Source organism: Panicum virgatum, chromosome 1K, assembly GCF_016808335.1.
Source record: "Panicum virgatum strain AP13 chromosome 1K, P.virgatum_v5, whole genome shotgun sequence".
Classification (NCBI taxonomy): Eukaryota; Viridiplantae; Streptophyta; class Magnoliopsida; order Poales; family Poaceae; genus Panicum; species Panicum virgatum.
Genome location: NC_053136.1, coordinates 40726169 through 40746883, shown reverse-complemented (window position 1 = coordinate 40746883; position 20715 = coordinate 40726169). Strand labels below are relative to the sequence as shown.

The 20715-nt window shown below is 41.1% G+C and overlaps 2 protein-coding genes across 3 annotated transcripts; one reads left to right on the top strand and one right to left on the bottom strand.

The window, feature by feature from the left end:
• Window positions 1–2755: 2755 nt before the first annotated feature.
• LOC120708196 (pentatricopeptide repeat-containing protein At1g01970-like) lies at window positions 2756–6681 on the bottom strand. The gene is made up of 2 exons (XM_039993328.1): window positions 5644–6681; window positions 2756–4136 (listed from the first exon to the last, which is right to left on the bottom strand). The coding sequence occupies exons 1-2, from the start codon at window positions 6616–6618 to the stop codon at window positions 3081–3083; spliced, it is 2031 nt and encodes a 676-aa protein (XP_039849262.1). The 5' UTR covers window positions 6619–6681; the 3' UTR covers window positions 2756–3080.
• Window positions 6682–11283: 4602 nt separating this feature from the next.
• Window positions 11284–20267, top strand: LOC120708172 (histone-lysine N-methyltransferase ASHR3-like). 2 transcript variants are annotated; one of them, XM_039993300.1, is made up of 12 exons: window positions 11284–11860; window positions 13496–13642; window positions 13995–14156; window positions 14510–14536; window positions 15166–15283; window positions 15401–15500; window positions 15965–16048; window positions 16413–16506; window positions 17278–17356; window positions 18276–18447; window positions 18524–18604; window positions 19598–20267. In XM_039993300.1, the coding sequence occupies exons 1-12, from the start codon at window positions 11423–11425 to the stop codon at window positions 19929–19931; spliced, it is 1836 nt and encodes a 611-aa protein (XP_039849234.1). In that variant the 5' UTR covers window positions 11284–11422; the 3' UTR covers window positions 19932–20267. The 2 variants fall into 2 exon arrangements, with proteins under 2 accessions (XP_039849234.1, XP_039849241.1); XM_039993307.1 differs by lacking the exon at window positions 15965–16048 and having other exon boundaries at window positions 11290–11860.
• Window positions 20268–20715: the final 448 nt, after the last annotated feature.

Below are 20715 nucleotides of genomic sequence, written 5' to 3'. Positions count from 1 at the left end.
CTAATGGGACTTGAGAAGTGATTGATCGTCCTTATGGATGTAAACCTGTGGGGTGTAAATAGGTGTTCAAAAAGAAAATGAGGCCTGATGGTACTGTTGAGAAGTACAAGGCAAGACTAGTTGCTAAAGGCTATACACAAAAGGAAGGATATGATTATTTTGACACTTATTCACCAGTTGCTCGACTGACCACCATACGTGTGCTAATATCCTTGGCTGCCTCACACGGTCTTCTCATTCATCAGATGGATGTTAAGACAGCTTTCTTGAATGGAGAGTTTGAGGAAGAGAACTATATGGATCAACCTGATGGATTTGTGGCAAAAGGTCAAGAGGGTAAGGTGTGTAAGCTGCAAAAATCATTGTATGGCCTAAAGCAAACACCAAAGCAGTGGCATGAGAAATTTGATAAAACTTTAACATCAGCCGGCTTTGTGGTGAATGAAGCTGATAAATGTGTATATTATCGGTTCAGTGGAGGCAATGGTGTCATTTTGTGCTTATATGTGGATGATATTTTAATATTCAGAAATAATGTTGAAGTGATCAAAGAAGTGAAGAATTTTCTGTCGTTTTGAGATGAAAGACTTGAGTGAGGCTGATGTTATTCTTAACATTAAGATTTTGAGAGAAGAAGGAAATGGTGGGGTTACTCTTGTGCAGTCCCACTATGTGGAAAAGGTACTAAATCGTTTTGGGTACGATGACTGTGTAGCAGCTCCAACTCCTTATGACCCAAGCGTGATTTTGAGAAAAAATCGGAAAATTGCAAGAGACCAATTAAGATATTCACATATAATTGGTTCTCTCATGTATTTGGCTAGTGCGACCAGGCCTGATATCTCGTTTGCTGTGAGCAAGCTAAGCCGGTTTGTGTCAAATCCGGGAGATATTCACTGGGGTGCTCTCGAGAGAGTACTACGCTATCTAAAAGGTACAATGAGTTATGACATTCACTTTACCGGGTATCCAAAGGTACTGGAAGGTTATTGTGATGCTAATTGGATTTCTGATGCTGATGAGATGTATGCCACAAGCGGATATGCGTTCCTGCTTGAAGGTGGCGCTATTTCCTGAAAGTCTTGCAAGCAGACTATCTTAACGAAGTCTACAATGGAAGCAGAACTGACAGCATTGGATACTGCTGGCGCTGAAGCCGAGTGGCTACGTGAGCTCCTTATGGATTTGCCGATTGTTGAGAAACCTATACCGGCTATATCCATGAACCGTGACAACCAAACTGTGATAACAAATGTGAACAGTTCTAAGGATAATATGAAATCTACAAGGCATGTGAAAAGGCGCCTGAAGACTGTCAGAAAATTGAGAAACTCCGGAGTAATATCATTGGACTATGTCCATACATCTAATAATCTGGCAGATCAGTTTACTAAGGGTCTATCACGCAATGTGATAGGAGGTGCATCGAGGGAGTTGGGCTTGAGACCCACTTGAAGTCATTCCATAGTGGTAACATGTCCTTTGTGATCGGAGATCCTGTGAATTAGGATGGCGAAACAAGCTAGTGGATGGCTGAGGGAGAGACTCCTTAGAATAAGGTCTAGCTCATTTGAGATACACCGTCTCTCCAATACTGTTAGGGAGGTTGATTAAACTCTTAATGTGATCTGAGTGGCTTGGTAAAGCAAAGATGTTGTCCTACAGGACATCCTAAAATAAACACACCTATATGAGTTCGACTGCTAGTCACAGTCTATGAGATCGGGTAATCTCTAGAGACTCATGAAAGGCACGGGAGTACGACTTATATGCTCCAAATAGAGGGGATGCAGTTTGCAGCCTAGTATCGGTTAAGGGCTTGAGTGAAACTTGTTCGCACAAAACTGTCAATTCAAGGCATAATCCATTGTTCAGTTGTGATCAAGTATAGCTTATGCTCTAGGTGGATGTTTAATCCTAACCAGGTCTCCATCGAAACACCGGTATATTAAAACAACGATGAAACTAAACATGTGCCTTGGAATTTGATGGGGATTGTTAGAATAAATGGGCCAAAATCCTATTAAAAATGATCAATAAATCCCAAGGCACATGATTTTGGGGTAGTTACAATTGTAACAGCACCGCATTGGAAGTTGAGAAGGGTGTTGTCATTTTGGATCACCATTTAATGACTATTAACTGACCTGTGGTTAGTGACTTGTATGGACATTTCAATGGCAGGGAGTTACTAGTTTTCATGGCATTAAGCTAGGCAGCCAAAGGTCCTTCACGGTGTCTTTCATGGTGCCTTTCATGGCATTAAGCTAGGCAGCCCAGCCAAAGGTCTTTCATGGTGCCTTTTGATGGCATTAACTCGAGCAGCCAAAGGTCACGCCTGGGGCCTATAAAGAGGCATCCTTTCTCTGTCTTCCATATGTACACGACACAAAGCTTCACCGTTGTGCTGTGTTCCTGCTGCCCCGTTCCGGTTCTTGCGCGCACGAGCACCGGAAGAGTGTGATCATCACTACTACATCTCTGCACTGCATCGAGCGGGACGACTACAACAACAAAACACCATGTCGCTTTGGGGTGCTTCCGGCTCTGCTGCTGGGTATGCTAATCTTATTCTCAAAGTTGCAATCTTTGTGATTAGCGTAAACAATGTGATTGACATGCTTTATTTGAGAGTTTTCGCATGTCATGCTTTGCTGGTTAGCACTAGTTTCATATCCATGATAACTTTGATGATGAATTTCTTTTATAAGCACGTATATGATATCATGATCATGCATTTCTTGTTTGCGTCATATTTATGGAATAAATTAAACATGAAATTGCCTAGATTTGTAACACTTACATCATGGTATGTCTATCTGGAAGCTGAAAAGGCATTACAATCACTAAAAACTTCATCAAATACAATTGCAAATTCTGATCGCATGAAACAACAAAATCACGAGACGGGCACCTATCCACTTTGTATTATAAGTCTGTGGAAGCATTTTCATGCCTAATGGATAAAAAAAAAATTCAGCCAACCTCTCTTTCAAGTTTTGTCGACTTGGTTGTGCCGTCGTCAGTGCTACCTCAATGTTTCTCAGACCAGAATCACTGCCAGCATGCAAGCCCTAACCTCAATGCCTACCAGTGGGGCGAGGCCCACCCCTCATCCTTATACTGGCCTTAACACCGACCTCGATTGTTTCTGATGGTTCAAAGCCACATGATTTCATCATTTTGTAGTATTTGTTTGCCTCCTCTGAGAATCCACCGTCCAGAAGGCCCCCTATAATCCTCTCGAACTGATCAGCCTTCAATTGTTTCTTCTTCTCTTCCAAGATCTTGAGGGATCTACGGGCTTTCTCTTCCTGGCGTGACTTTGCATACATATCGGCAAGGAACACATGGACTTCTATGGGTTCTTCACCCAGCTGTTTTATCTTCTGCACGAGCTGTTCAGCCTCCAGAACTAGCTGCAACATAGACAGCCAATCCAGCAACACAAGGTTCGTCTTGATGCCAAGTTTAAGTCCTTCCTTCTCTAGACCCAACAGCCAGTGCAAAGCCTGATCTAATTGGTTGTTCTTCATGTACGCAGACACCACACCAGCAATGGAACTATCATCCGGTTCGTGTCCATACCTCCTCATTTGTTGAAACAATGCACATGCCTTATCAGTATCACCAATGCGTCCATATGCCTCTATATTAATTGCGAACAACTCTTGCGTAGACTCAATTCCAGCAATGTCCATCGACCTATGAACGTTCTGGGCACTATCCACCATGCCTTGCTGAGCATATGCCCGTATGACATCTGTGTACATTTCTCTGGTGGCTTTGATATCCTTGTCCTTCATATACCTTAGCAAACTATCTGCTTGTCCTGGTTCCCCATGGCTGATATAACATTTCATCATCGAACTGAAGAGTTTCAGATCTGGTTTGAAACCCTCATTCCGAATAAAGTCAAAAGCATCCTTGGCTCGATCTAGATTGCCTGCCTTGCTATACATGTGGACTAATGTGATGGATGTGAGGATATCCGGCGCAACACCTTTCTCTTTCATTTTACCAAGTATTATCTCTGCACCTTTCACATTATTTGCTTTAGCATGAAGATCAATTAACTTTGAGTAATCTCGGATGTTTGCCTCAAAAGATTCTTCAGCTAACAGAATTTCAGCAACCTGTAGATCCAAACATGGAGCATATGTTAAAAAAAAAGTCAAGCGGTGCAATGACAGTGGTTTTAAGGCAATTGCTCAATTGATGTACTCCCTCCGTTTTTATTTACATGTCGTATAAGGTTTGTCTTAAGTCAAACTTGGTTAACTTTGACCAATTTTATAGAAAAATATAGCAACAACTATACTATCCAACATATGCACTATCAACGTATACTTCACGGTGGATTCAATAAAACAAATTTGGTATTGTATTATTATTTCTTTCTATAAGTTTGGTCAAAGTTTGCAAAGTTTGACTTAGGACAAACCTAATATGACATGTAAATAAAAACTGAGGGAGTAACATATCGAATCATCCCTAAGAACCTTGGGAAAATTAAATGTAATCACATATTGAAATGCCTATGCCTAAATCAAACATTGTTTTTTGTGTGTGTGTGAGTGAAGATATTAAATTAAACTACCCAATGCTTGAGTCTATCCAGTTACTGAAGGATTAATATGAACTCCTGCCAAGTGTTTGTCAAATGGTAAGCGCCTTCTTGGAGAGTGATTGTGAGAACTATTTATAGAAGTCTTCAAAAGTTCTAGTGTTATAAAAAGATTATGTATATGTGAATGGGCATAATGATTCCTGAAAATTCATGACCAAACTTGATTGCATTTGATAGACATGATAAGCAGCAGCAGCTCAACGGAGTATTAGAGACCAACAGAAATCACTATGCAGATGTCAACTTTGTCATTCTTTTTCGCTCAAGCGCGATCAAGTTTGGCATGAAATATTACAGCATACTGTATCATCCATTTCCAGTAAGTCCACAAAACATTTCAGAAAATTTGAAGATTAAATAGGCTTAGTTTCACTAGGTTCAAGCTTCAAAGACCGAAATGGTTCTTACTATATACTCCATCTGTTCAGATATTTTGGACATATTTCTCTCCAGCCATTGTCGAGACTTGTCAGGCATGTTGTGCTTCCCCATGCAAATTCTTGCGCTCTTGGTCACAACTTGCCTCTCTATACTTAAATGCGCATGCAACAAAGAGCAGCCAGATAGTGATGAAGAAGCATGCCAATACATTAAAGGCTACTTAAGGGACTAAATAGGGGAGTTTGAGCCAATTTAAGCAAAGCGTTGGTACCAGTGCTGAGGAAAACCCGCCTAACATATCTGGACGAAGGGAGTACACCATAAGTCCCTAAGTCCCTAAAATATAGTTTCAGAGAATGCTTATCATGATAAAATGTCCCTTTTACCAAGAAATGAAATAAATTATAGAACTGCATTCACAAAGTCCTTGGAACAGTGGTTCAGGTCAAGCTATCAACGCCCTGTGATAACCAAAAGAAGCTCCACTCTTCACCCAGTGAAAAACATAATTACATAAGAGATCATTTGGGCAAGACAATTGTTGATGAATGAAGCATGGTACATGCAAAAAACTACCAAACTAACATCGCAGCATGATGCACACAAGCTTTTATGATTACCAAAGATCTCACCTTGAGGTACAACTCAACATTGCGTGCCTTAACCCGCTCGAGCAGCGCCATCCAGTCAACACGCTTTGGCCTGAGCTCCTCCTTCCACTCCTCCATGGCAGGCACCGGATCTCCTTTCCTCGGATCAACCGACAGCAGCCGCTCCTCAGCCTTCTTCGCTTTCCCTTCTACAGGCTTGGCTTCCTGGGGCACAAAATGTGCCTCAGCCTCGGCCGTCCGCTCCGCAACCTCAGCCCACTTCGGGTCAGACATGTCCAACCCGTACATTGTGAACTTCACCTCCCCCTTCCTCTTCGGCAAAGCAGTCAGCCTCCTCACCGGCGCAGGGGCCGGATCAGCGGCAGCTTCGGCCTCAGCGCGCATGCCATCGAGGCCGCGGTAGAACTCGACCTCCTCCAGCTTCTCGCGGGCCCACTTGAAACGGAGCTCACGGAGCATGGAGCCGCGGATGCCAACGTCGACGGCGAACCGCGTCATCTCCTTGACCTCGTCGCAATGGAGGTAGTGGCGGAGGTCGGCGCGGACCTGGTCCCGGCGCATGGCCTCCTGCACCGAGCCGCTGACCTTCCACACGGCGGCCCAGAGGTCGTCGCTGAGCTCGGCGGCGTCGGGCCCCGGGTCGGCCCCGGTGAGGCGGCACATCACGGCGTCCGCGACGAGGCGGAGCATCTCGTCGACCACGGCGCGGTCGTGTTCGGGGAAGGCCGCCTCAAGTTCCGGGCGAAAGGCGGCCACGAAGCGCGCGAGGAACTCATCGAGGAACGGGTCGAGTGCCGGCTCCGCGTCGGCGCTCGGGGTCAGGCTCGGCTCCGATTCGAGGATGCGGGAGACGAAGGGCGGCGGGTCCTGAGGAGGCGGCGGCGGAGGGGCGTCGGCATGGATGTGCCGGAGGAGGAGCGGTCCTGGGGCCCTAACGGTGGCGAGAGAGGCGGGAATCCGGCGCGCGAGCCGGGAGAGGGAGACGAGGGCTCTCATGGCGGCCGTCGCCGTGCGGCGGCTGCGGTGCAGGTGACTCTGGTGAGAGAAGTGAGGGGGAAAACCCTACGGCGAGGGGAAGATGATGGCTGTCGAGTGTCGAGAGAACCGCGTCAAGATCTGTACCGTTGGTCGCCTGATCTGACGGCTGATTTTGCATGCTGCCCCCTAGCTTGGAAGTTGGATCATCGACTTGAACTGTGGCAGGAGTTAAAAATGTGTTCAAACCCGAGTGTTCCAATTTCATACGGATTTATTAAGTTCAGCAACCATGTCTCGCGATTTCCACTTTTCCATGTGGGTTAAAAATTTGGGGTTGTAACTGTTTCAAAAAATTCAAATAGGGTCCAAGCAAAAAATGTGGAACCAAAAATAAATAGAGTTTCATATCATTTTCAATCATCAAGTGGATAAAAAAATTTATTCAATAGAAAATATATAGTTGCTTTAATGAGAATAATCTTTAAAGTTTCAAACATCTTAGCCTTGCGATTAGGAACTCTCTTAGCTGAAAATCAATATAGCCGGTGCGCCCAACAAGGTAAGGATTTTGGTCCGAGCACTTGGCCATGTTGAACCAATATGTACTTCAGCTTACTTAAAATTCGCATTTAACTTAGACTACATGTCTCGGCGGATCAAGTAAAATACAGGTGCTAATGCATTCCTACACTTCAAGTCCAACATTTTGCACTGTACCTGCACTTGTATGATGAGATAGAACTCACTGTGTTCTTTTCTGTACATTTCACTCCCTTAATCTTGTTAAAGACTTAAAGACACTCTGCCAGTTTGCAATCAGCTTTTTAGTCTTTGAGCAATGAGCAGTGCCATGCATATTCATAATTACAGGGCGCGGAGCTACGTGTTAACGTCGCTGTCTATTGACAACGGCGAATTCCTCCAAAACCAATGAGAAAACACTGTTCCGCACTGTTCATTCACTATGCTGACATCAATCTCTAACCAAGCTGACACCAGTGGCTCGAGCGTCTTTAAATACTATAGGATTTATATTTAATAGCTTTACAGTTCTATCACCGTTATAGACAATGCTCCAAGTTGTTTGTTCCTCCAAGAGTAAGGGACTGAAAAAGAGAGAGAGAGTACAAAATGTGGTGGCTAACCAACTCCTTCAGTCCCAAGCAAGCTGGGTTCGGCAAAAGATAAAACCCAAAGACAGCTAGAAAGAGAATATGAAATGTATTGTATGGAAAATTGGATGGCGACAAGGATCTAGGGGTTCTAGCTTCCCATTTAGCTAAAATACGACTAATACAGCATGCTGCATTTAAGAAACAACATCTAATAAGATTATATAGTACAAAACGTTAAAGAAAACCTTGCAAAACTTCAAGATCGAATTCATCTTTTATATCATGATTCAAGAACACCCAGGGTTCTGTTAACTCAGGATGAACAATACCAGATCGATTGCTTGTCTGTTATGTTTATTGACGTCTAGGAGAAGTATTTGCCATTCATTCTTTGCAGGTTAGCAATTAACTTCACTGTAATCTGTATGTGCAATACATACATGATTTCTTTTTGACAATTTTTGAAACATGGCAAGACGCTGAATTTGTTAATGGAGACTATCTTATAAACACGAATCCCACATTCATTTTATATTGTGTGGGGACAAGATTTCTACTACTGCATTACTCACTGTTTTCATTCCACACCTGGAATGTGATACTCCCTCCGTTCCAAACTATAATTCGTTTGATCTTTTTTATCTCAAGTTTGACTACTCGTCTTATTCAAAAATTTGTGCAGAACACACTTCTCTTGCTGTGGCTTGCCTTATCAATCCAAGGTCTTCAAGAATAATTTAAATTTGACAATGTTTGCACAAATTTTTTGAATAAGACGAGTGGTCAAATTTAGGGTGAAAAAAAAATCAAACGAACTACAATTCGGAACGGAGGTTACATCGGGCTATCAGTTAAAGTTTGCAACTGCAGGTCATTAATCCTGAATTACTCCCTCCAGTCATAAAGTGATGAGCATGTAACTAAAAGACCTTTGTCCAGATCAAAGGAAGAAATATCCTGGAGACACAAGGTTACAGCAGAGATGGCTTGCCTCGAGGAGACCGGGCCAGTTCATCCGGAGTCCCGAAGCGCACAAGCTAACGTGAGCAAACAAGAAGCGAATCAAGGAGAAGATTACTCAATGTCAAGATGCCTGGATGTGCTTTATATGCCATGGATGATGTGCCAGATGAGATCAAGATCCTCGCCTCTGATGTTTTCAGGAATGCGACGAATGGGAGATGTTTCCGTGTTATGCACCGAGGCCTCGTGGAGTCGTGGTCTGTGGGTGAAGAAGGAAGCTGACAAGCTTCACAGTTCACGCCCGGTTAGCTGACTCTGCGTCTGTTGTTTTGTGTAACCGTTGAATTTCACTCTGATTGTAAAACCGTGAAAATGATGTTATATCGGTTTGTGGATAGAGATAGCTTAGTTGGAGTATTATTCGGTATACATTTGTATCGTGTTCAGGCTTCAGAGTCTGCTTTTGATGTGCCTGCATTCTGTGTTAGCAAGATGTGCACAATCGTGACTCATCAGGTGTCAGTGCTGCGTTGGTGCAAACTTCGGCCTTGTTTAGTTCCCAAAAAAATTTCTACAGTACTCGTCACATCGAATGTTCGGACATATGCATGGATCATTAAATGTAGCTGAATAAATAATCAATTACACAGTCTAACTGATTAGCACGAGAAGAATCTTTTAAGCATAATTAGTCTATAATTGGATATTATTTGTTAAGTAACAACGAAATATACTACAGTATCAAAACCAACAATTTTTCACCAACTAAACAGGGTTGATCGGGCTCGAGATGTGTTCTTTAATTAGCTTTGAAAATTGTTGTTCAGCTTGGGTGTAAAAAAAACTCGTTATCTACTTCCACTTAATCCTGAAAGTGAAAGGCTTTGTTACCCTTAAAAAGAACTCGTTATCTACTTCCACTTAATCCTGAAAGTGAAAGGCTTTGTTAACATGAAAGATGATTTACATCTAGCCGAATTACTACTGTTCAGCCTGCACAGGATTGGCTGACCCACTTGGTTTCCTAAATCTACAGATTTATCAAGACAAAATTGCCCGGGAGATGCGATTGGCAAATCCAATGTGTGCTCATGATGTTGTCACCCTCTCGCAGTCTCGCGGCCTCGCCAACGGATGCTCGTCGCCTTTTTCGCCTCTCATCGTCAGCAGAGAGAATGAGAGAAGAGCAGAGGTAGAAGAACACCTCGTACTCGTACCGGCCGGGGGCGGAAAATTCTAACGGGTGCGGCGCCCGCTGACGCAGATCAGATGTGGCGCGAGGCGCGGGATCCGCGTGCGCCTGCGTCTTCTTGCTTCCGGTTGCATCGTCGCTGCACATGGAGCCAGTACGTTTTTTTTTTTGAGGAGGTCATGTAGCCAGTACGTGTGCCGTGTGCGTACATCCTGGGCCCATTTGCCATTTGGTGCGGCCGCGCTAGCTTTTCCGTTCTTAAACGCGCTGCTCTCGCTAGCAGGCTGGTTTTCCCGCGCAGCCGCGCGCTTCTCCGTGGCCCACTCTTGCGACTTTTTCTCGACTTGCATCATTGCAAGGCCCATGGGGTATTTCATGATTAGTAATAATTCGGCAAGGCAGTGAGGCACCCGATCTTTCCGTAGGAATTGAAAACAAAAAAATAAAGATTTAATAATTCGATAGATCACCTAGAGCTGCATTTTTTCCTCGTGTATTTACCATTTATATTGAATAAATGAGCCCTTTTATTGAGTAGATCAAGTGGATATTCTAGGATACAATTTTTTTTTGCAAAAAAAAATCTATGATTCAACCCTTTTATGTTGAAGTTAATATTTTGAACCAAATTTAAGCTCGATACTATCTCTTTTCTTAAATCTAAGACATTTAGAACAAACAAGTTGGTTTAAAAATAAACTATTTTACTTGTACTAAGCATCATATATTTAAAAACAGAGGTATTAGAACTTAGCAAACCATAGGTAAATATAAATTTAAACTTGACATATGGCATCTTGTTTGGTTAATATTTTAGCTTTTCTGAAGGAGGCATAAATGGTGTTGATATGTTGCAGCTTAGTACTATCTCCTTCTCAAATTATAAATATTTTTGCTTTTCTAGATACATAGTTATATATATATATATATATATATAGATATATATCATATTTAGATACCAAAGGGTATTACGCTATCATATTTAAAATCTTTGCTTGTGATGCATGAGTTCAGGTCCTAATCATTGATAGATAGACATTTTTTTTTAAATTACCATTGTGTCAACAACACGCGGTTTGTAGTCTTTCGATTTTGATTCAGCTTTTCGCACGAGGCATTTGTTATATGTAGAACCAGAAGAATACGATAAACGGATCCAGAAGTCGCATGGAGTACTATTGTAAGCTCGATTTCAGTTCACCAACTGGTAATTATTTACTGCCTCCGAAGTAAAAAGGTGAGAAATCCCTATAATTCATCGGACACCAAATGTCCTTTTCATAACAAGAAAATAATCGCAGCAGTTGAAGCAAAAACGATTTCGCTACTCATATTCAAAGCGAAAGCGACGATCAAGCAAAAGTGTGAGAAAAAGTTAATAAAATTTTTGGAAAAGTTTGATTTCTTTGGCACTTTGGCTCCCAAATCTAGCGAGACAGGGGAGTCCTCTTCTTCCCCAGTTCACGTCTACGGTCCCGTCCATTTCCACGGCTCCGACCAACCCCCCAATGCCCTCCAAACCCTAACCCACAGTCCCTGCCCCCTGGTGGCGATGCCGGATCTGAGCACCGTCTACCTCCCTCCTTCCCCGGAACTTCCTGTCGACGCCGCGGGGGACCTCGCCGACGACCACGCCGGGGATGCCGCCGCCGCATCGATCGACGCGGCGCCCGCGTCTTCATCTGCCTCTGTGGAGGACGGCGGCGGCGGCCCCCTCATGCTCCCAGTGGAATGCCGGTGGAGCGGCCGTGTCCGCACCTTCGACATGTCGGGCGCGGGCGGTGCGGCCGCCTGCCCCGCCGCGCGGCGCGGCGGCGGCGGGGGGAAGAAGCCGCCCTTTGCTCCGTCACCCGGGCCGTCACGGGCGCAGGATCCAGCGCCGGGTAAGACGCTCGAGGAACGCGTGAGCGAGTGGGCAGCTAGGAAGGCAGCGGCCGGCATCCCTGCCCACCACTGCGTGCTGCCTTTCCTCACTGGCGCGCCAAAGGCGGTAAGGTTTTTTTTTCCCCTTGAAGTGCTCGCGTTGATGGACCAATGTCTGCTTCAGCTCACTTTGAATTCACATTTAACTCAGACGCTATGTCTGGGCGGATCAAGCAAAATGCAGCTAGAATGCTTTGCTTCAGCTGGTAATCCGTTCTTGCAATTCAAGGTCCATCTTGGAAATTCTTTAGCATTGTGCCAACAATTGTACCTACCCTGAGCCTTGATAATATATACTCATCGTGCTGCACATTTCATTCCCTTAGTCACTTAATGTTGAGGCTTCCCTAGACAATTTGTAATCAGTTTTTTTTTAAAAAAAAACTTTGAACGTTGATATACTTTTAATTATGTACATTGGTCACATCAGAATGGTGCTAACATATTTTTCACTAAAATTATCGCATATTTATACTTAATAGCTTTACAGCTGTGTCGCCACAAGAGCTAATACTCAAAGTTTTCTCCAAGAATAATGGACTCTGAAAAGCCACAGACCTCATAGAGTTTTGGCCAGGTGGTGTAAAATGTGGTGGGTCAACATTGCGTTAGCCCCGAGCAAGCTGGGATAGGCTAAAGATGAAACCCAATGATAGCCTAAAGGATAATATGTTTGCGTAAAAATGTATCAAGAATATGTTGGTGACCAGGGATCTAGTGTCCCCCCTAAGAGAAAAATACTATTAATGCAACATGTTATGATTTTTTTAAAAAAAATCTAAAAACACAATGTACTTAGTACATGAATTTAAAGAAACCTGCAAAAATTCAATTTCAGATTCATCTGCGATTTCTTGGTTAAAGAAACACAAGTGGTACTGTTAGCACATGATGAACAATATTTGTCTTTTTGTTTATTGACATCTAGGATGGATTAGACATTTATTTTTCTTTCAAGTTATGATCTGTCTGTCAATACATATATGGTTTTTATTTAAAATTTTGAAACAGCATGCTGAATCCTTTAATGGAAATGATCCCCCTAGATACAAAGCCCTGACCATTTTATACAGATTTCTACCTCCTAATTGCTTATTGTCTTCCTTCCATAACATAAAACTCATCTTACTTAGTATGCCTGTCTATCAGTTAAAGCTTGAAAGTGGCAAACTGCCATTCATTAATCCTGAAGTTATCCTTCCTGTCATATAAGTCATTTAGGACACTGACGTGCTCTATAATGTGAAACTTTCATAAGCAATTTCTACTAAAAATATAATAAGTAAAATAAAAAATAGGATTACATGTTATGAAAATACTTTTCTTGATGAATCTACTGATAATGTTTTAAATAGCGGGCTATAGGATTTAGCAGCAGTGTCCTCAAAATGTTATTAGCGCCACTATAGCCTGCTATAGCGCGCTATTTTGTATTGCAGTGATCATAGCGGCATCTCCGCGAAAACCGCTATAGCGCCGCTATAGTACCTTTATAGCCCGCTATTTAAAACACTGACTGATATCAATCTTACATTGTTAACTATTACATTGATGGTCAAAAGTTGAAAACATTTGATTGTTAGGAATCCTAAATTAATTATAATTGTGATCATGTGGGAGTAATTAGTCTTTTGTTGACTTAGGATCCAATTTTGTTCCTTCCATCTTCATAGCATCTCATACCTTTTTTGTTTGTGCAAAGGTCGAATGCTGTTTGTGCTCCAGGATTATTTATGCTGGAGAAAAAATAAATTGTTCAGTTAGTCGCTGTCAAGAGGTCTTCCATCTTAACTGTGCTGCGAAAGGCACTTCAAACTTCACCGCGGAAAGCTTCAGGTGCCCTAAACATGTAAGTTTCCAATTTTATGGCATGAGATGCTTTTCAATTTGTGTTACTTTGTATTAGGAAAAATGTAACATTTCACCAAATATACAAGTCAGAACAATAAATACAATATTAAATTTTGAACTTTTCTGATCATGAAATTGGGTTTATAAATCGTAACTGCAACAAGAATATAAAGATTTATCTGCAATAAATTTGGGTTTTGTTATTGCAGACTTGCAGTAGATATAGTCAATGTGGTAGACATAAACCTGTATTTGTTTTTCAAATTATGTTTTATTTCACATCATGTCTTTGGATTGGTTACATTACTTGATCATTAGGGACATCTGTTTAACTTTCTGGCTCCTATTAGGCCTGTATGGTTTGTAAGCAAAAGATGTTCTTTTGGCGCTGTGGGCGTTGTACAGTTGCAGCACATACAAAATGTGCACCATGGCCAGTGATTCATCTAAAAGATGATCAAGGAAGTGCAATTTGCTGGAGGCATCCTTCTGACTGGCTTCTGCAAAATGAGGTCTATCCTTTTTTCCTTAAAATTTGTCACTTCATGTTGCATATATGAAATAAATAACAACAGCTTATACAATCTAATTTGATAAATAAGTAAGAGAAAAACTTAAAAATTATGTGCATCTAGTCATTGTATTTTCTCCAAGCTCAGTGCTAATTCCTCCATTCATTTCAAATCTTATTGTTCCATCTCTGGATTCTTGGAAGTTGGAAGATTAATATCGAACAAGAATAAGTTACCTTTGAGGTTTACCTTGGACAATATTATCACAATTTACAATGCATCCCACACGCCCTTTTGTTAATATTTGTAATGGTTAAGGTGGCTGACAGGAATACTTTGTTTGCTGGTGACAGAATACTGACTTTACCAACAGCATAGAGGTGAGTGCATGCATGAGACATAACTCTACCTTTGCTATGTTTTCTTCTATGATTATTTCATCATGTAAACTGTGCATGGTTTTCTTGAACAAACCATTTTCAGAGCTTCTTTAGCAGCTTGCTGGTTAGGTTTCAGAATTTGTTTTTACTACTTTTAAAGCCAAAAAAATAGTTGACCGAAAGTAATGTTTTAGGACTTCTATCATCTTTTGTTTACATGATTGACCACTAATATGTGTTAGAAGGTCGCATGGAAAATGGTATTAGTAGATATGATTACCATATCTGGTTTCAATCTTTGCTACTTTGTTTTTATAAAAAAATGGTCATGTTGCATCTTGGGGACTGGGAAGTTGAAAACACCACATTTTAGATTTGATGTGCTATTTTTCATTTGTACGTGACTAGTTTTTAGTTCTTGGTGATGTGACTAGAATGCATGGTAAAACAAAGATTTTATGAGGAACATGGTTAGGTTTCTAATGATGTAAAGCCTCAGGAAAAGGAAACTCAGTGACTTATCTTCCTTTTTCTATTACAACTTTACAAGTGCTACTGTCTCCTCATGACGAAGTGCGCTTCCTACGCAATATTTATTCATGATGACTCTTAACATGCTTATTTGATAGGAAGTGTTTCACCGGTTACCACTTCCATATGTTAATGAAGACTTCAATATTGATTCGACCATTAGGGATTTTGCTGAGGCTGTTTACAAGCCACCCCCCTATACATCCATCAGGCGCAGTATCCTAAATGGAGATTTCTATGTTTCTGGAGCTGTGTACTTAGATGAGCTTTCCATTTGTCTGCTTTTCATTCCTACCACCAGTAAATCATGGTTATTTCCTTAATCTGTAAAAGATGTATATTTGATAAAAAAGAAGCGCATTGGTGTTCGTGCGGATACTGGGTGCACGAACTGCCGAGCTGATTCTACATGCAAAGAAGACTGTGAATGCAGGTATTCATTCTTGCTATATTGAGGCATGCCAAATATATGTGAATATTTGTGTGAAACTTTTTTTAAATATTATGTGTTCTAAATATGGAACCAGAGTTATTTTAGCAAAGAGAAGGCATAAACAGTGACTCTATTGTTGTCTTTCCTTAAAATGCACTTATATCGTTTAGCTTGCGTCTACAGGTTGCAAGAAATTTCCTCAAAATCCACTTGTCACCACAAATAAAAAACTCTGTTATTGTATGCTATTTGGTACTATGCGTTTTGTGGAAAGTCTTGATTGACATATAAACTGTTTAGCACTTCAGAACATGTTCACTCCCATGCGACACTGCTGTTTGGACTATGCTAAGGCTGTTTGAAACATCAAGATGTTCACTGGCAAATGTAGGATTTCCCATTCCATATAAATGAGCACTATTTGAGCGCTCGAAACATCATAATGACAGAATTTCAGTATATAGGATTCCTTTCTCTTTGATTTTGGCGGAATTCTACAGTAATCTGATCCTTCATTCAAACCTCATTGCCTATATTGTTGACGTAAGGTAAGGCTGCGTCAATATATCCTGTTGCCCACAATTTTTATGTGGTTTTAATTCTATGGTTTTCACTACACATGGACTCCTATAATATTCCTGCATTTTAACTTTGGCTGAAGATTAAACGTTTGAACACCTACTTAGCAATTATTCAAATTGAATTCTGCATCATAAGCTAAGCAGATTCAGTACCATATTCACTGAACATCGACACTGGTACTTGTCGTATTATGGATGTTTGCACTTGTATGTTACTAACATTTGATGAATTGTTAGCACAATCATTTATAAAGTTCTGTATGATGTATATAGAATCTATACATGTTTACTTTCCTCTATGTGGTTGCATAAATTTGATTTGACTTATCAGGGGTCTTTCGATGAGTTGTTCCAAGAATTGCCGCTGCTCAGATCTCTGTACCAACAGGCCATTCCGTAAGGATAAGAAAATTAAAATTGTGAAGGTACTTGATTTTCTAGGAACTTTTGTCACTAATTTATTCACTCCTCATTTCTGCTCAGCACATAATAGCGTTGCATAATGTTATGTACAGTTTCCAAAAATTTTAAGTTTGTAAGTTTATTCTTTCTCAAGAGTTAGTGCATCAAAGTGATAGGTGGGTGACACATAATCTTTGAAACACTGATTTATTTAGGAGTAGCATTAAAGGTCATGTGATCTGCAGTGTTACTTTTACCATAGTGTCAGACTTTTAGTTAGAGCAAGTTACTAAAAATATCCAACATACTTTTATAAATGTCAGTAAGTGGACCAAGGATAGGGGTGTGTCGGTCGATACAAACCTTAGGATTATGTTCACATTCCCTCACTTGACAGGTCCTTAGGTTTCTTACCATCTACTGCTGCCAAAGTAAACCCTGTATATTCAAACCTGAATATCCCCTTGTATTTGTTTTTGGATGCAAAACATGTGCCAATGAGAGGGTTCTCAGTGCTTTGTGAAATTGACCTGCCATCATGTATAATAGAGGTCACTTGGTTTGATTAATAGAAAAATCAGACACACCTGTATGTTTGCACCTCCACATGGGCCATAGAGGTCACTTAGTTCTATGAAAAAGTAACAGACACCTGCATGTTTGCTCCTACATACGCGCAATAGAGGTGACTTGCTTTAGTGCTGCAAGAGTGATTATTTTCTGAGTGTTTACTTGCTCAAAGATGGCATTAGTTTTTATTTCATTATGACTGTAGCAACATGTTCCCTTTACAGACAGAGCGTTGTGGATGGGGTGCTGTTGCATTGGAGCCATTGGAGAAAGGTGATTTTGTAATTGAGTATGTTGGTGAAGGTAAAGTTTGTTTTTGTGTTATTATTTTAGTTGAAAATAGAAGCGGCAGAAATAGCAAGCTCTTGGTAGATGACCTTCCGCGTAACATTTGTTGTGGTGGCTCTAAAAAAAAACATTTGTTGTGGTGGGGTCACATTTTGCTATGTTCTCAAAGGTGCAGTAGTCCATGCAAATTTTAATTTGCTTTGTGTCTCCAAAATGATTTCTCAAACTTTCCATTATCAGTGGTCCATGTACCCTTAATAAGCTAGTACTTCCTCTGTCCATTAACATAAGGCATTCTTTTTTTTATAAGAATGGATGAAACTCTTCTGAAGTACTCCCTCCGTTCCAAATTGTAGGTCGTTTTTGGCAAATTTAGATACACAGAGATGATTTGCAAAGGTAATTTCGCAAGTTATAGAGAGCTACACAGAGATACCACAGCTAACCTAAAAGGACATGCTGCTTAATGGCTTGATGCTTTTGCTCAACTGGGGACTTGTCGTTGTTTTTATAAGTTCAACTATATAGTCTAATAGTTGGATACTGAAGGAAAATTTTGAGCCAATAGTCATAAACATATATAACATAGCTACATCTAAAAACAGGGACACTTATTCATTATTTGTGCCGCATAGTCTTCTTTGTATTACCCGTATTGGAGGGTTTGAGAGGATTTGTTACATACTGTATAATACTATACATTGTGTTCAAGTGTTTCTCTTATCATTCCATTTCTGTTTATGGTTCAGGTATTTCTTTCTGACATTGCAAGGTACCATCATATTGGGACCATTTGGTTAATGGAGAAATCAGTTTGCTTAAACTTTGCTGCTTTGTTTCTGATTGAAGAGCTAATTTTTGTGAAGCCTATTGTATTGCGCAATTTTGCCTCATGTATATTTTTTCACTCCTTTTGTTTTAAACGTTGTTTCAGTCATTGATGACGCAATATGTGAACGAAGGCTTTGGGATATAAGAGATCGCGGTGACAAAAACTTCTACATGTGCGAAATCAGCAAAGATTTTACAATAGATGCAACATTTAAAGGAAATGCATCACGTTTTCTAAACCACAGTTGTGAGCCCAACTGTAAACTCGAAAAATGGTAATACTGTGTTCTTGAATCAAGAAAAAGAAATCTTGTTATATCATGTTCCTGATTGTTTCTATGACTTTGCCAGGCAGGTTGACGGTGAGACAAGAGTTGGTGTGTTCGCCTCTCGTTCCATCAAAGTTGGAGAGCCCTTAACTTATGACTACAGGTATTTCAAACAATCATTTTCTTTTATTGCACTTACGATGAGGACATACATTCTTAATTTAGAAGGCTAATATATATTTTCTTGCAATGTATATTTGGTTACAAGAAAACACCTCCCTGCAGTTTGTTTGTTGCAGTGACACCCAACGAAAATTTTGAAATCTCGTTTGGGCAGGTGGCACTGGAGTGATCAAACTAGCATCTGCGCCCCTCGTAGTGTTTTCATGTGATCATTGATTAGCCACTCTAGAATCTCTGGTCTTAGAACCATTTCTTTACCTTTCTGTGTGGTGGATCACAAGTGCAAACTTAGGGTGCATTTGGCTGAGCTCCCAGAGCTATTCTCAGCTGAATCCAGCAGGAGCTCTGTCAAACAGTTTTTCAGAGAGAAGTGATTCTCTGCTGATTCTGTGAAATGAACTAAGAGGCTAGGAGCTGAAAATAAAGTAGCTTTTCCTGATTCTGTGAGGTGATTCTCCATCCTGATTTTAAGAGTTTATGCTAGAGAATCAAAGAGAATCACTTTGAGCCACAGAATCACTTCTCTCAAAGAATCAGCTCCCATAGAGAATCAGATGGAACTCTACCAAACAGGTCCTTAGTACCTAAGACTGATGCTTATTTTGTTAGCTTCTGGTCCTTTGTTCTATGACTTGCATGCATCTTGAAGCCTATTTTGCAATGGTTTGATCATATGAAATTGTGAATAAAGCTTACAATTTTGAAGTGCTTTTATGCTTTTCAAAGATGCTAGACAGCCCATTTGACGTGGCTAAATGGTTGCTGCAGATGTTGCCATGTTTTTTCCCCTTTAAATCGACATAACTATTTTGTTGGTTTCTGGTCTCAAGTCTCAACTACTGCCCTTGGTTCGCTAACCCAGACATAGGCACACTTCTCCTGTGTTTTTGATAGACCAGGAATATAGGGACAACTGAACTTTGTATATCCACTTTGCTTTGAGCAACAATAATTTTACTTGTCTTTTTGATAGGTTTGTGCATTTTGGAGAGAAAGTGGAGTGCCACTGTGAGGCACCAAACTGCCAGGGATACCTGGGCAACCAAATAAAGAACCCAACTCAGAACGCTCTTGCAATTAAAGAAGAGCAAGAAAAGTCATCTGAACATTCGCCCATACAACACGGCAGCTCTGCTTCAATATTACACTCAATGACTCATTTGTTACCTTGGACCAACCCCAACTGTATAGAGGTCTCTTTTAACCTGAGAAGCAAAAGCAAAATAACCCGGATATGCTGGGTCGGCAAGAGGAAGAGAACATCCCTCGTGGCATCTTACAACAAGCATGCCAACGTTGGTGAGTGAAGTTCCTGCTGCGGATATCTGATTGCCAATCCCTTGGAGCTCCTGCTGAAACAGCAGGCATAGGCTTGCCTGTACAATAATTGGTACATTCTTTATGTGCAATTGGTTGGAAACAATTCTTTCACATTGCTCTATGTGTTGTTACCTGCAACATTCTTTCTTCAATCTCATAGGGAATTCAGTCTGTTCACAGTTGTCAGTTTGCTGAAACCATGTACTCAGATTTTTTTCATGCAACTTATTGTGGTTGTGGCTCGCTATCCTTGTATATGAGATGATGTTGCAAAACTTGAAACCCTTTGAGGATGTTACAAGTAGCATGCAACATTAGCCGAATGTTTATTTTAAGGAGAATGTGTTAACCTTTCAAGAAGGAAAATATCAAAATTCCCATCAGCCTATATGCACGACAGAGCTGAATCATCAGTTTGTTGCAAAAATAATAAACCCTGTACAACCAGAAAGCTTACTATTTGAAACAAGGGAACAAAAGGTAATCCCAGCAAAGATGACCTAGCTAAATCCTAACATCAGTCAACTTACATTCCTTCTCTGACCCCCAACATGGACAAGTTCCTGTCCTCGTTTGTTTGCATCACTGCCTGCATCGGTTCCATGCTAATAATTACGCAAAATTCCAGATGTCACTTGTAGATCTCGTGGAGAGGACTGGAGCACAGAGAAGATCGCGTTGCCCGGCACCACCACGTGCCTCACGTCTCGGCTCAGACAGATGCTCCACGTACCTCACGCCCCCGAAGAGAAGTCGCATTTGGCAATACCA